The 14,860-nt window shown below is 44.4% G+C and overlaps 1 protein-coding gene across 1 annotated transcript in view; it reads right to left on the reverse strand.

The window, feature by feature from the left end:
• Nucleotides 1-14,860, reverse strand: part of SNTB2 (syntrophin beta 2) — a gene marked incomplete at its 3' end in the record, with an annotated part of 83,946 nt that overhangs the window by 12,682 nt on the left and 56,404 nt on the right. The window contains exons 3-4 of the mRNA XM_080703169.1: nt 12,589-12,799; nt 1,371-1,513 (exon numbers count right to left, since the gene is read on the reverse strand). Of these exons, the coding sequence (XP_080559295.1) occupies nt 1,371-1,513; nt 12,589-12,799 (354 nt within the window). The remainder of the gene's footprint in view (nt 1-1,370; nt 1,514-12,588; nt 12,800-14,860) is intronic.

The following is a 14,860-nucleotide window of genomic DNA, read 5'->3' on the forward strand; positions in this document are numbered from 1 at the left end:
CTGCAGGTTCACGACCGGCCACAGTAACTCGGTTACACACTATTTCTTTTTTCTTGCGGTACTGGGGATGGAACCCAGGGACATTCTACCTCTAAGCTCTCCACCCAGCCCTATTTTTTATTTTATATTTTGAAACAGGGTCTGAGTTGCAAAGGGCCTCACTAAGTAGCTGAGGCTGTCTGTGAAACTGGATCCTCCTGTCTCGGCCTCCTGAATGCTAGGATTACAAGCGTCCACCACCATGCCTGGCTGACATACTATTTCAATATAAAGAATTAAATCGGGCTGGGGATGTAGCTTGGAAGTAAAAAGCCCGAGTTCAATCCCTAGTAACACCAAAAATAAACAAAAAGTACACACAAGCAAGACAGGTATGGTGGCACATGCTTGTAATCCCCCCCATTCAGAAGGTCTCAGCTACTTATAGTGAGGCCCTTTGCAACTCAGTGAGACCCTGTTTCAAAATAAAGAATGAAAAATAGGGCTGGGGTGTAGCTCGGAGGTAGAATGCCCCTGGGTTCCATCCCCAGTACTGGAAAAAAAAAAAGTACACACAAAAATTCTAGTGATAGGATCCATGTGTGGTGGTGCACACTTATAATCCTAGCACTTGGGAGGCTGAGACAGGAGGATCACACGGGTTCGAAGCCAGCCTCAGCTACTTAGTGAGGCTTGCAGCAACTTAGTGAGCTCCTGTTTCAAAACTAAAAAATGTAGCTCGGAGGTAGAATGCCTCTGGGTGCCATCCCCAGTACTGGAAAAGAAAATGCCAAAGAAAAGTTTTTATTTCAGCTACTTAAATCTATTTTAAGCACATAAGATGACTAAATAATAAAAATTTCTGTAAAGTTCTTTAGTAGAAAACTTTTTTCTAGTACTGAGGACTGAATACAGGAGCAATCCACCACTAAGCCACATTCCCAGACCTTTGTACTATTTATTTATTTATTTATTTATTTATTTATTTATTTATTTATTTGGTGGTACTGGGGGTGGAACCCAGAGGCTTTCTACCTCCGGGCTATACTTCCAGACCTATTTTATCCTTTATTTAGAAACAGGGTCTCACTAAGTTGCTGAGAGCCTCACTAAGTAGTTGAGGCTGGCTTCAAACCTGTGCGATCCTCCTGTCTCAGGCTCCCAAGCGCGGGGAATACAAGTGTGCGCCACCATGCCTGGCTTGACCTTTGTACTTTTTAATTTGAGATAGGGTCTCACTCAGTTGCCCAGGCTGGCCTCAAACTTGCGACCTTCCTGCTTCTGCCTCCAAAGTAGCTGGGATCACAGGCGGGCACCACCACGCCAGGTTAGGGCTCTTTAGTGGATTAGAGGAGGTCAGGCATTGTATCTTGGTCTTGGGTCTTCCTCACCTCGTGGCAATGAGAGGGTAGCTGTGACAGGGCGACGCCCAGGCGTCTCTGGTCCACGGCATGCAGTCATAAAGCAGCAGGTCCTTCTCAGTGACAGCCATGAGGACAGGTCTCCACTGTTGTCTTCCACCATCTAGTTTTGCCTGTTAAAAATAGTGAAACCCAGAAATTAGAGCTAATAGCAACATGTCACTGTAAAAGTTCCTTCAGCGGTGACATAACAGGGTCTCACTAAGTTGCAGAGGGCCTCACTAAAGAGCTGAGGCTGGCTGAGAACCTTGATCCTCCTATCTCAGCCTCCCAAATACTGAGATCACAAGTGTACACCACCACACCTGGCTCATAAGTAAATGTTTTGAATATTCTCCAATATAGTGTTTTTTTTCTTGTGGTACCAAGTACGGAACCCTGGGGTATTCTACCTCTGAGCTATACCTCCAGCCCTATTTTTTATTCTTTATTTTGAAACAGGGTCTCACTGAGTTGCAGAGGGCTTCACTAAGGGCTAAGGCTGTCCTCGAACCGCAACCCTCCTGTCTCAGCCTCCCAAATGTTGGGATTACAAGTGTGTGCCACCATGCCCGCCCTTCAATATGGTTTTAAATTATTCCAAAATAATACAACTATATTTTGTATAATATATGTTGATAATTTAAAAAAAATTTTTTTTTGCGGTCCTGGGGATGGTACCCAAGGGCATTCTAACTCTGAGCTACACCCCAGCCCTATTTTTTAATTCTTTATTTTGAAACAGAGTCTCACTGAGTTGCCAAGGGCCTCACTAAGTAGTGAGGCTGATTGCAAAACCGGATCCTCCTACCTGAGCCTCCCAAATGCTGGGATTACAAGCGTGCGCCACCACATCCATCTGATACTTTAAAAATTTTAATATGTTATATTTCAGGAAACATTGATCTAAGAATTCCCCATTATACATAAAAACTATTTTTTGGTACTAGATAATGATCTCAGGTGTATTCTACTTCTGAAATATATCCCCACGTCCTTTATTTTTATTTTTTATTTTTTATTTTTTGGTGGTACTTGGGTTCCTGGAAGCCCTTCTACCTCCAGTATACACTCCCACGGGCTACACTCCCAGACCTATTTTTTAACATTTTTATGTGGAAACAGAGTCTCTCTTAAGCCAGCAAGGCTGGCTCCGAATCAGTGCGATCCTCCTGTCTCTGCCTCCCAAGCACGGGCGGGCGCCACCACGCCCGGCCCCAAGTCCTTTAAAGATTTTTTTAAAGCCAGGTGTGGTGGCGCACTCTTGTAATCCTACCATTCGGGAAGCTGAGACGGGAGAATCGCTGGACAGGCTCGGGTACTTTAGTGAGGTCCTTTGTAATTCAGTAAGACCCTGTTTCCAAATAGAAAATAAAAAATTGGGCTCAGGGTGTAGTTTGGAGACAGAATGCCCTAGAATTCCATCCCCAGTACAACAACAACAACAACAACAACAACAACAACAAAAACAGTGGGTTAAAAAAAAAGTGGGCGTGGTGGGGCACGTTTGTAATCTCAGTACTTGGGAGGCTGAGACAGGAGGATCACAGATTCTCAGCCAGCCTCAGCTACTTAATGAGGCTCTCTGCAAATTATTAAAACCCAGTTTCAAAATAAATAATAAAGGCTGGATGGTGGCACATGCTTGTAATCTCAGTGCTTGGGAGGCTAAGACAGGAGGATCGCACAGGTTCAAAGCCAGCCTCAGCTACTGAGTGAGGCTCTCAGCACTTAGTGAGACCCTGTTTCCAAATAAAGTATAAAATAGGTCTGGGAGTATAGCCCAGAGGTAGAAAGCCCCTGGGTTCCACCCCCAGTACTGCAAACAAAACAAAACACCCAAAAAAACCAAAGAATAAAAAAAAAATGGGGCTGGAGATATAACTTGGAGGTAGAATACACCTGGGTTCAATCCCCAGTACTGGGGAAAAAAAAGTGGGTCAACAACCACTGTTCATCCATATTGGTGAGGTCCAAGGCCAGTCACAGATTATGTACAAGGAAAGCCCTGTCATCCTCAGAATTCTGGCTCAGGGGCTGAGCGGGGCCGCTGAGCATCACTGGCTCGCTGCCTGCTTCTGGAGAACTCCCCTTGCTGAGTCGCTGGCCTTGAAGGACTCGTCTCCAGAGCCACCTCCAATTTCTTTTCTTTGATGACTTCTGAAGGCCATGTGGACATGGCAGAAAATCTTAAACATATATTAATAATCTGCAAATGGCCAGAGTGGCTTGGCTCTATGTTAGAACATCTACCAAGGGGTCTCTTTCTCCCAGTCAGGGCCAAGAGCTAATTCCAGGAGTGGGAAGTGAATTCTAGCCAGGAAAGGGACCTGTGTGTCCTATGTGCTGACAGAAACAGAAAGCATCATTTGACTGAACATTCAAGTAAATGTAATCATCCTTCCATCCATTCTTCCTTCCTTCCTTTCTTTTTTTGAGGTACTGGGGATGGAACCCAGGGGCATTCTACCTCCGAGCTACACCCCCAGCCCTATTTTTTATTCTTTAGTTTGAAACAGGGTCTCACTGAGTTGCAAAGGGCCTAAGTAGCTGAGGCTGTCCTCAAACCATCATCCTCCTGTCTCAGCCTCCCAAATGCTGAGATTACAAGTGTGCGCCACCATGCCCGTCTATAATTATATTTTTCTTATCAGTGAATCTTATTTTTATACTTCATTGGTGTGTATTTTTTTTTTTTTCGGGTCTGGGGATGGAACTCGGGCATTTGACCTTCGAGCTACACCCCCTGCCCTATTTTTTTATTCTTTATTTTGAAACCGGGTCTCACTGAATTGCACAGGAACTCACTAAGTAGCCGAGGCTGTCTGCGAACCGCGATCCTCAGGTCTGTCTCCCGAATGCTGGGATTACAAGCGTGCCCACCACGCCCGGCCTTCATTGTGTATTATAGTCTCACATCACGATGCAGTTGGTAGTGAGAGTGATGTACATGCTCAGAGTCCTGAGTGGGATTTCCCCTTTGATTTTTTTGTTATTATTATGCTTTTGGTACTGGGACTGGAACCTATGGGCATTCTACATCAAAGCTATACTTCTAGCCTTTTAAAATTATTATTATTTTTGGTGCTGAGGATTGAACCCAGGGGCATTCTACCCGTGAGCTAGCCCCAGGTCTATTTTATTTCTATTTTGAGACAGGGTCTCACTAAGTTGCAGAGAGCCTCACTGAGCGGCTCGCGGGCAGCCTCGGCCACTTAGTGAGGCCCCTTGCACCTCAGTGAGATCTTGTTTCAAAAATAAAGAATAAAAAAATAGGGTCACTCAGAGGTATGCCCCTGGACTCCACGCCCAGTACCGCAAACAAAACAAAACAACCTACATTGAGATTCCATCTAACTCCAGACAGAATGGCAATCAAGAATACAAACTATAATAAATGCTAGTAAGGATGTGGGTTATAGGAACTCTTACACACTGTTGGTAGGACTACCACTAGCTGCTGTGGAGATCACCATGGGGGTTTCTCAGAACATGGGGCATGGAGCCACCATAGGACCGAGCTGTGCAACTCCTGGGCAGCTTGACAAAGGAGTTAAAAGAATCTTACAGCTATGCAAGCAGCATGATTCACAACAGCCAAATTATGGAACTGACTTAGGTGTCCCTCAACAGATGAATAGGTCACAAAACTGTGGCATAAACACACAATGAAATTTTATTATTATTATTTTTTTGGTGGTGCTGGGGATTAAATCCAGGGGCATTCTACCTCCAAGATACACCCCCAGCCCTATTATTATTTTTGTGTGTGGGTCTGGGGATGGAACCCAGGGGCATTCAACCTCTGAGCTACACCCACTGCCCTATTTTTTTATTCTTTATTTTGAAACAGGGTTTCACTAAGTTGCGGTGGGCCTCACTAAGTAGCTGAGGCTGTCTGCGAACTGCAATCCTCCTGTCTCAGCCTCTTAAATGCTGGGATTACAAGTATGTGCCACCACACCTAACACCCAGCCCTATTTTTAATTCTTTATTTTGAAACAGGGTCGCACTAAGTTGCGGAGGGACTCACTGATAGCTGAGGCTGGCCGCGAACCCAAATCCTCCTCCTGTCTCAGCCTTTCAAATACTGGGATTACAAACCTGTGCCACCATGCTCTGCTCACAATGAAATTTTACTTAGCCAAAACAAAACAAAACAAAACAAAAATAGAAAAAAGAATGGAATTTAAGCCGGGTGTGGTGGCGCACGCTTGTAATCCCCAAGCTTGGGAGGCTGAGACCGGAAGATGGCACAGGTTCAAAGCCACCTTCAGCTAATAGTGAGGCTCTTAGCAACTTACTGAGACCCTGTTTCCAAATAAAATATAAAATAGGTCTGGGAGTGTAGCCCAGAGGTAGAAGGTCCCTGGGTTCCATCCCCAGTACCACCACACACACACACACAAAAAAAAAAAAGGAATTTGAGATTATTATGCTAAGTGAGATTAGCTAGTCTCTCAGAAAGTGAGTAGTTTTGTTTTCTGTCATATGTGGAAGCTATTTGATGAGGCCCTGTTTCAAAATAAAAAACATTAAAAAAAATTGGACTAGGGATATAGCTCAGAGGTAGAATGCCCCTGGGCTCAATCTGCAGTACAAAAAATAAAAAAATAAAAAAAAGGACGCAGCTAGGAATTTAGTTAGTTCAGTGGTAGAGTATTTGCCTAACTTGTTTGAGGCCCTGGGTTCAAACTCCAAACTCCCACATCTCTCTCTTACTCTCTTCCTCTCTCTCTCTTTCTCTCTCTCTCTCCCCCAATGCCATAAAGTGATCAACAAATACATAAAAATATTTGCTCAACATTTCTTTTTTGTGTGTGTGGTTCTGGGAGTGGAACCCATGGGCTTTTCTACCTCTGGGCTAAACTCCCAGACCTATTTTATTTTTTATTTGGAAACAGGGTCTCCCTAAGTAGCTGAGGCTGGTTTGGAACCTGTAGGATCATCCTGTCTCAGCCTCCCAAGCGGGGATTACAAGCGTGTGCCACCACGCCCGGCTTCTTGCTCAACATTTCTAATCATCACAAAAATACAAATTAAAACCACCAAGGAGCCAGGCATGGTGGTGCACCCCTGTAATTCCAGTACTTGAGAACTGAGATAGGAGGATCGAAGGTTTGAGGTTGGACTTTTACCTAATTCAATGTTTATTAGATATTTAAGCTCATTATAATGCTTCTCAGAAATGACATTCAGGCTGGGCGTGGTGGCACACGTTTGTAATCCCCTCGCTTGGGAGGCGGAGACAGGAGGATCGCAGGATCGTGCAGGTTGGAAGCCAGCCACGCCTGCTGGCTTAGGAGACCCTGTTTCCAAATAAAAATGTAAAAAAAATAGGTCTGGGAGTGTAGCCCGGAGGTAGAAGGGCTTCCAGGATCCCCAGTATGACCAAAAAAAAAAAAAAAAAAAGTGACATTCAGTATTATCTGAACACTCTATTCTAAGAATGAAATTTGATTTAGGTAACCCATGCAACTACTTCAAACAATAAAAACAAAGAGTATTTTTAGAAGCTGAGCTTGTAATCCCAGTACTTGGGAGGCTGAGACGGGAGGATCACAGATTTTTGGTCAGCCTTAGCAACCTAATGAGACTCAGTTTCAAAATAAAAAAATAAAAATTGAACTAGGGGTATAGCTCAGAAGTAGAATGCCTCCTGGTAATCCCCCATACCACAAAAAGAGTATTTTAGTTTATTTTGGTGGTACTGGGGGTGGAACCTAGAGGCTTTCTACCTCTGGCTATACTCCCAGACCTATTTTATATATTTTTTAAATTTAGAAACAGGGTCTCTTAAGCCAGTGAGGCTGGTTTAGAACCTGCGCTATTCTCCTGTCTCTACCTCCCAAGAGTGAGGATTACAAGCGTGCGCCACCAGGCTCGGCTTCCAGTCCTATTTTTATACTTTATTTGGAAACAGGGTCTAAGTAGCCGAGAGCCTCACTAAGTAGTTGAGGCCGGTTTCAAACCTGTGCGATCCTCCTGTCTCTGCCTCCCAAGCACTGGGATTACAAGTGTACTCCACCTTGCCTGACTCAAAAAGAGTATTTTAGAAACAGTTCTTTGAATTAGCTCAGTGCTACTATTTTTAGGGAGGCTGAAACTTCTCCACTTAATATTATTTTCCAACACTGAGCTTGTGTTCATAGACAATATTTAATAAATATTTTGATTATAGAATTAGTGACTTATTTACTTTTTTTTTTTTTTTTTGGTGGTACTGGGGTTCTTGGAAGCCCTTCTACCTCCAGGCTACACTCCCAGGCCTATTTTATATTTTTATTTGGAAACAGGGTCTCCTAAGCCAGCGCGCGCAGCTGGCTTCGAACCTGCACAATCCTCCTGTCTCTGCCTCCCAAGTGCGGGGATTACAAGCATGAACCACCATGCCCGGCGACTTATTTACTTTTTGAATGTATGTATGTAGACAAAGAAAACAACATCACTGAACATTTACTATACACAAACCTCTGGGCCAAGTTCTCTTGAGGCCCTGAAGACTTGGGAAAATGTGCTTCTGTCTTCCAAGCACTCCCAACCGAGTTTTGGAAACATACATAAATATAGCCCATAAAAATCAGACTGTGACGAACTGGTGGCTTTTTTCCTTTTCAGCATAAACCCAACTAAATTCACTTAAAAAGTCTGGCAACTCTCAAACATTGTTGGTGGGAGTCTAAATTACTATGTCAATAATTGAAGCCAACTCAGCAATATTTATCAGAATTTTAAGTGCACATATACATTTGTGGCAGTGGTCAAAGTGCCATAAACCCTTTGCTACTCCTTCTGTGACTTCTGAGATGACAGCATATCAGGCATTGTGGCTTCTCCCTTGTACTCTGATTACTGCTCTGTGGAAAACCAGCAGCGGTGTCTCAAGGACCCTCAAATGCCTATGCAAAGGTGCACATGGCGAGGACCTGCGTCCTCTGCAAACAGCCAGGAAGGAGGCAAGGCCTCTGGTCATCCTGCAGATAAAGCCATCCTGGCTGATGGCTCCACTCTTCCATCATGAGAGGACCCAGCTCGGATCACCCAGCTGAGCCTGAGACAGGAGGATCTCAAGTTCACAGCCGGCCTCAGTTACTTAGTGAGGCCCTTACAACTTACTGAGACCCTGTTTCAAAATAAATAAAAATAACGCTGGGGGTGTTGTAACTCAGAGATAGAATGCCCTTGCGTTCCATCTCCAGTACTTCCAAAAATAAATAATAAGTAATTAAAATAAAATAGGGATGGGGTGTAGTTCAGAGATAGGCTGCCGCTGGGTTCAATCCCTAGTACTGCCAAAAATACATAAGTAAACAAACAAGCAAATAAATAAAATTAGAGCTAGAGATGTTGTTTGGAGGTACAATGTACCTGGGTTCAATCCCCAGTGAGAAAAGAAAAAAAGAAATGAGAAATTGTCCTAGGTGAGCTGGGTGCAGTGGCGCATGCCTATGATTCCAGCACTTGGGAGGTTGAGAGAGGAAGCTCGTAGGTTCGCAGCCAGCCTTAGTAACTTACTGAGAATCTATTTCAAAGTAGAAAAAATAATTAAGATTAAAAAGGGCTGAGGGTATAGCCCAGAGGTAGAATGCCCTGGATTCAAAATCCAGTAAAAAATAAAAAATAAAAAAGATTATTGGCCCCATAGCACAATTTCCTGGGAAACTTTCAAACAAGACTCTTAGGCCCAACCACAGATCTACCAAACCAGAATCTATACTGGGGACATCTGCTCTAAGGAAATAAAATTAATCTGACCTTAAAAAACAACAACAACAGAATCTGCAACGGCAGAGGATGTGGAGCCTGAGCTGGGAAAGTGTGTTTAAGATAAAATAAAAATGGAAGAACAAAAACCTCCTGCGCTAATTATGGCGTATTTGGGATCCTACTTCCTGCCCCTGTGCACACACACAGGGGACTGGTACTCAAAGAAATGAGGAGAATTTAAAAAGGACCTAAGCCAGCCAAGTGCTTTAACCCCAGCACTCATGAGGCTGAGACAGGAGGATCACAGGTCGCGGCCAGCCTCAGCTAGTCAGTGAGGCCCTCTGCAACTCAGTGAGACCCTGTTTCAAAATAAAGAATAAAAAATAGGGCTGGGGCTGTAGCTCGGAGGTAGAATGACCCTGGGTTCCATCCTCAGACCCACAAAAAAAAACCCAAAACCCAAAAAAACAACAAAAAAAAAACCCCCAAGGATCTAAGCCAGGCTCAGTGGCACATGTTTTTAATCCCAGTATTTAGGAGGCTGAGACAAAAGGATCCCAGACAGTAGCCTCAGCTACTCCCTGAAACCTTGTTTCAAAATTAAAAGGGCTGAGCAGGGCATGGTGGCGCACACTTGTAATCCCCACACTTGGGAGGCTGAAACAGGAGGATTGCACAGGTTCAAAGCCAGCCTCAGCTACTTAGTGAGGCTCTCAGCAACTTAATGAGACCTGTTTCCAAATAAAATATAAAATAGGTCTGGGAGTATAGCCCAGAGGTAGAAAGCCTCTGGGTTCCACCCCAGTACCACAAAAAATAAAAATAAAAAAAAAATAAAAAGGGCTGGGTTATACTTTTATGGTACAATGTACCTGGGTCCAATCTCCAATACTGCATAATAAAATAAATAACTAAATGGATTTATTTATTTATTTATTTATTTTGGTGGTACTGGGGTTTCTGGAAACCTTTCTACCCTCTGGGCTTCACTCTCAGACCTATTTTATATTTTTATTTGGAAATGGGGTCTCTTAAGCCAGCAAGGGGGGCTTTGAACCAGTGCGATCCTCCTGTCTCTGCCTTCCAAGCATGGGAATTACAAGCGTGCGCCACCACGCCCGGCTAAATAAATGGATTTAAAGCCAGTGAAAAACAGTGAAGACTTGTCCCTGAACCTTTGACCCTGTCTTCTCCATCACCTCCCTCTGGCCCAGCTGACAGAGAAGTGTGAGACTCAATGTCATGTAGAAACTTACTCTCCATGTGTCAGACCTGGGACCTAAAATAACTCTGTGTGTGTGTGTGTGTGTTTTATATTTAATTCTGAAGCAGGTCTCATGAGGTGAGACCCTCATTCCTGGCTGACAGTCTCGCCACGTTGCTGAGGCTGTCCTCAAACGTGATCATCCTGTCTCAGCCTCCCAAGTCCTGGGATTACAAGTGTGTGCCACCACCCTGGCTTAATTTATACTGCTAAGTTTTTCCTTTCCCTTCATGGGATATCCGTTTAAGTTTTCCTGTGTTTCTTTCTTTCATTTTTCAATTATGAAAGACAATTGTACTTTTGTCTAATGGCTTGTAAAATGTCTTGAATGTTTTACACTGTTCCCAGAACAGGGGACTAAGCTAGAACCTACTGTCCCTGGAAACTCAGTACACTACAGAAGGGGTAGAGAAACTATGACAGAACTCTGGGCCAATCTACTTCACCACCTGTTTTCCTAAGTAAAGTTTTACCAAAATACAGTCACGCACATGAACCTTCACACTGTCCGTGACTGTCCTCTTGCCATGATAGCAGTCAAGTATGTAGTTGGGAGCTATCTGGTCCTGGAGGAAATGTTTGTCGAGAGCCGTCTTAGAACTCTACCCTGAGATTAACATCTTGGATGGGCTCAAGCTGCGTACACAGTATTTGGCTGAGTGGGATTTGTCTGCAAGTGGACAAATTCCAAAGGACCTGATGGAATGGACGACAGTGTGGTCTTTGATGCCTTCTCCTCCAGTAATGCTGACCTTTTCCTTCCTCTAGATTTTTCCTGTCATTGCCTCTCCCTAAGCCTGGCCTGTAACCCTAAACTCCTGACTGCCCTTCCCTTTAATCAACTTTAGAGATACTCCGTTTAAAGCTTCTTTAAAGTCGGGTGTGGTGGTGCATGTCTGAAATCCCAGCGCTTGGGAGGCTGACACAGGAGGATCGCACAGGTTCAAAGCTACTTGGTGAGGCTCTCAGCAACTTAGTGAGACCCTGTTTCCAAATAAAGTATTAAATAGGTCTGGGAGTATAGCCCAGAGGTAGAAAAGCCCTTGGCTTCCACCCCCAGTACCACAAAATAAAATAAAATAAACCTTCTATAAAAGAAAAGTATACTCTGTAGGAGGCCAGGAGAATTATCAAACTGCCTATTCTCCACTGCCCCAATTTTTAAATTTTCTCCATATTACCATATCTGACTTGTCTACAGTCATTTTCGTGGGAGACAGTTCTTTTTGGTAGCTGCCTGGAGCAGCAACCTTCTTTGGCAGGACCACAGAGCATCTGTTATAAATGTTTGCTGGACTTGGTCTTATATCATAAAAATTACCAGAGATGGCAATAAAAAAAAAACAAACACCTCTTTAGTTGGGTATGGTGATAGCACACCTGTAATCCCAGTCCTTGGGAGGCTGAGACAGAAATGATCAGAGGTTTGAAGACAACCTCAGCAACTTAATGAGACTGTCAGCAACCTAGCAAGAACCTGCTTCAAATCAAAACATTTAAGCTGGGCATGGTGGCACACACTTGTAATCCCAGCATTTGGGAGGCTGAGACTGGAGGATTATGGTTTGAGGACAGCCTCAGCTACTTAGTGAGGCCCTTTGCAACTCAGTAAGACCTTGTTTCAAAATAAAGAATAAAAAATAGGGCTGGGGGTGTAGCTGTAGAATGCCCCTGGGTTCCATCCCCAATCCTGGAAAAAAAAAGGAAAAATCAAAACATTTTTTAAAAGTGACTGGGGGGCTGGGCGTGGTGGCGCACGCTTGTAATCCCCGCGCTTGGGAGGCAGAGACAGGAGGATCGCGCAGGTTCGAAGCCAGCCGCGCGCGCTGGCTTAGGAGACTATTTCCAAATAAAAATGTAAAAATAGGTCTGGGAGTGTAGCCCGGAGGTAGAAGGGCTTCCAGGAACCCCAGTACCACCAAAAAAAAAAAAAAAAAAAAAAAAGTGACTGGGGGGCCCAGGGTTCAGTCCCTAGTACCAAAACAAAACAGAACTTTTTAGTTGTATTGTGATGGTAATTACTGTGACAGTTCTTCCAGTAGAGGTAGTAATTACCAACAAATAGCTAAATGGTAGAAAGGAAAAACGGAAGGAGAATCAAAAGACTAGCAAGGCAAAGATTTTATAAGATTGTTATGCAAGACCTAACTGTACTACGAATATCACAGATGCGTGCAACGGGGGTTCCACTCTGGCTCCGACTGGGGACCAGGATGACGCTGCTCTGCCTCCGCCTACCTGCTCTGCCAGCCAGGCAATGTGCTTGACTTCCCTGCCACCTCCTGCTGTACTGGTTGCACCGAGCATGGCGTTGAGTTCGGCCAACACCTGTGGGAGGAGAGCCATTATGTTGGTGTGGATAGCTATGAACCAGGAGTGTGCCGTGGCTGTGTCCTTGCAGCGGAGGATCAAGGTGTTCCTGCTATCAGGAGAGTGGAGCTCTATCAATCTGTGTGGAAAGAGAAGAAAAAGAAGCAAGCTAGGTCAGAGGCCAGTACATCTGCTGGAGTTCCACATGCATAACTGCAAGTTCAATTTAAATAGTTATACATTCCTCAAGAGAGACACTTTCTCTTTCTCTCTTATTTATTTATTTATTTATTTATTTATTTATTTATTTATTTATTTATTTATTGTTACTGGAGATTGACAGTACCAGGGGCACTCTACCTCCAAGCTACAACCCCAGCCCTATTTTTTATTCTTTATTTGGAAACAGCGTCTCACTAAGTTGCGGAGGACCTCACTAAGGAGCTGAAGTTGGCCAGAAACCTGTGGTCCTCCTGTCTTAGCCTCCTGAGTACTGGGACTACAAGGGTGTGCCACCACGCCTGGCTCCCCAGCCCTTTTTCGTTTTGAAACAAGGTCTCACTAGGTTGCGCAGGGCCTAAGTTGCTGAGGCTGGCCATGAACCTACGATCTTCTTGTCTCAGTCTCCCAAATACAAGGATTTCAAGCATGCGCCACCATGCCTTGCTTTGCCACATTTCTAAACCCTTTACAAGACTTTATTTTTTGCATTACTAGGAATGGAACACAGGGTCATTCTACCTCTGAGCTACACTCTCAGCTCTATTTTTTTTTTTTTTTTTTTTTGGTGGTACTTGGGGTGGAACCCAGAGGCTTTCTACCTCCAGGCTATGCTCCCAGACCTATTTTATATTTTATTTGGAAACAGGGTCTCACTAAGTTGCGGAGAGCCTCACTAAGTAGCTGAGGCTGTCTGAGAACCGTGATCCTCCTGTCTCAGCCTCCTGAATGCCGGGTTTACAAGGGTGCACCACCACGCCCAGCTTACAAGATTTTTTTTTTCTTTTTTCTTTTTTTGTGGGTCTGGGGATGAAACCCAGGGGCATTCAACCTCCGAAATACACCCCCAGTCCTATTTTTTATTCTTTATTTTGAAACCAGGTCTCACTGAGTTGCAGAGGGCCTAAGTAGCTGAGGCTATCCGTGAACCGCGATCCTCCAGTATCAGCCTCCCGACTCAGCCTCCCGAATGCTGGGATTACAAGCGTGCGCCTCCATGCCCAGCTCTATCTTTTATTCTTTATTTTGAAACCCGGTCTCACTGAGTTGCAGAGGGCCTCACTAAGTAGCTGAGGCTGTCCACAAACTGCGATCCTCCTGTCTCAGCCTTCCAAATGCTGGGATTACAAGTGTGCGCCACCACGCCCAGCTTACCCCCAGGCTTTTTCATGTTTTATTTTGATACCAGGTCACACTAAGTTGCTGGGGCTGGCCTCAAACCTGTGATCCTCCTGTCTCAGCTTCCCAAGTACTGAGATTACAGTGTGTCACCACTCACTCCTGACTTTTTTATTTGCGGTACTGGGGATGGAATCCAGGAGCATTCTACCTCCAATCAACAATCCCAGCTCTATTTTTTTTAAATTCTATTTTGTTGTTGTTGTTGTTGTTGTTTTGGTACTGGGGATGGAACCCAGAGGCATTCTACCTCTGACTTTGTTATTCTTGATTTTGAAACAGTCTCGCTGAGTTGCAAAGGGCCTCACTAAGTAGTACTGAGGCTGTCCTTGAACTGTGATCCTCCTGTCTCAGCCTCCCAAATGTTGAGATTACAAGCATGTGCCACCACACCTGGCTCACTCCTGACTTTTTTATTTATTTTCCTTTGCAGTGCTGTGGGGATGAAGCCCAGAGGCATTCTACCTCCCAGCAACAACCCCAGCCCTATTTTTTTAAAATTCTATTTTGTTGTTGTTTTGTTTTTTGTGGTACTGGGGATGGAACCCAGGGGGTTCTCTACCTCCGGACTACACTCCCAGACCTATTTTACACTATTTGGAAACAGGGTCTCACTAAGTTGCTAAAAGCCTCACTAAGTAGCTGAGGCTGGCTTTGAACCTGTGCGATCCTTCTGTCTCAATCTCCCAAGTGCGGGGATTACAAGTGTGTGCCATCACACCTGGCTTAGAGGATTTTTCAAAAGCATAATCCTATAAACTCAGAAAGCATGGGAGGGGAGCAGCAATCACAAAATTCTGGA

The sequence above is a fragment of the Muscardinus avellanarius genome, assembly GCF_963383645.1.
Source record: "Muscardinus avellanarius genome assembly, chromosome: 10".
In the NCBI taxonomy this organism is placed as follows: Eukaryota; Metazoa; Chordata; class Mammalia; order Rodentia; family Gliridae; genus Muscardinus; species Muscardinus avellanarius.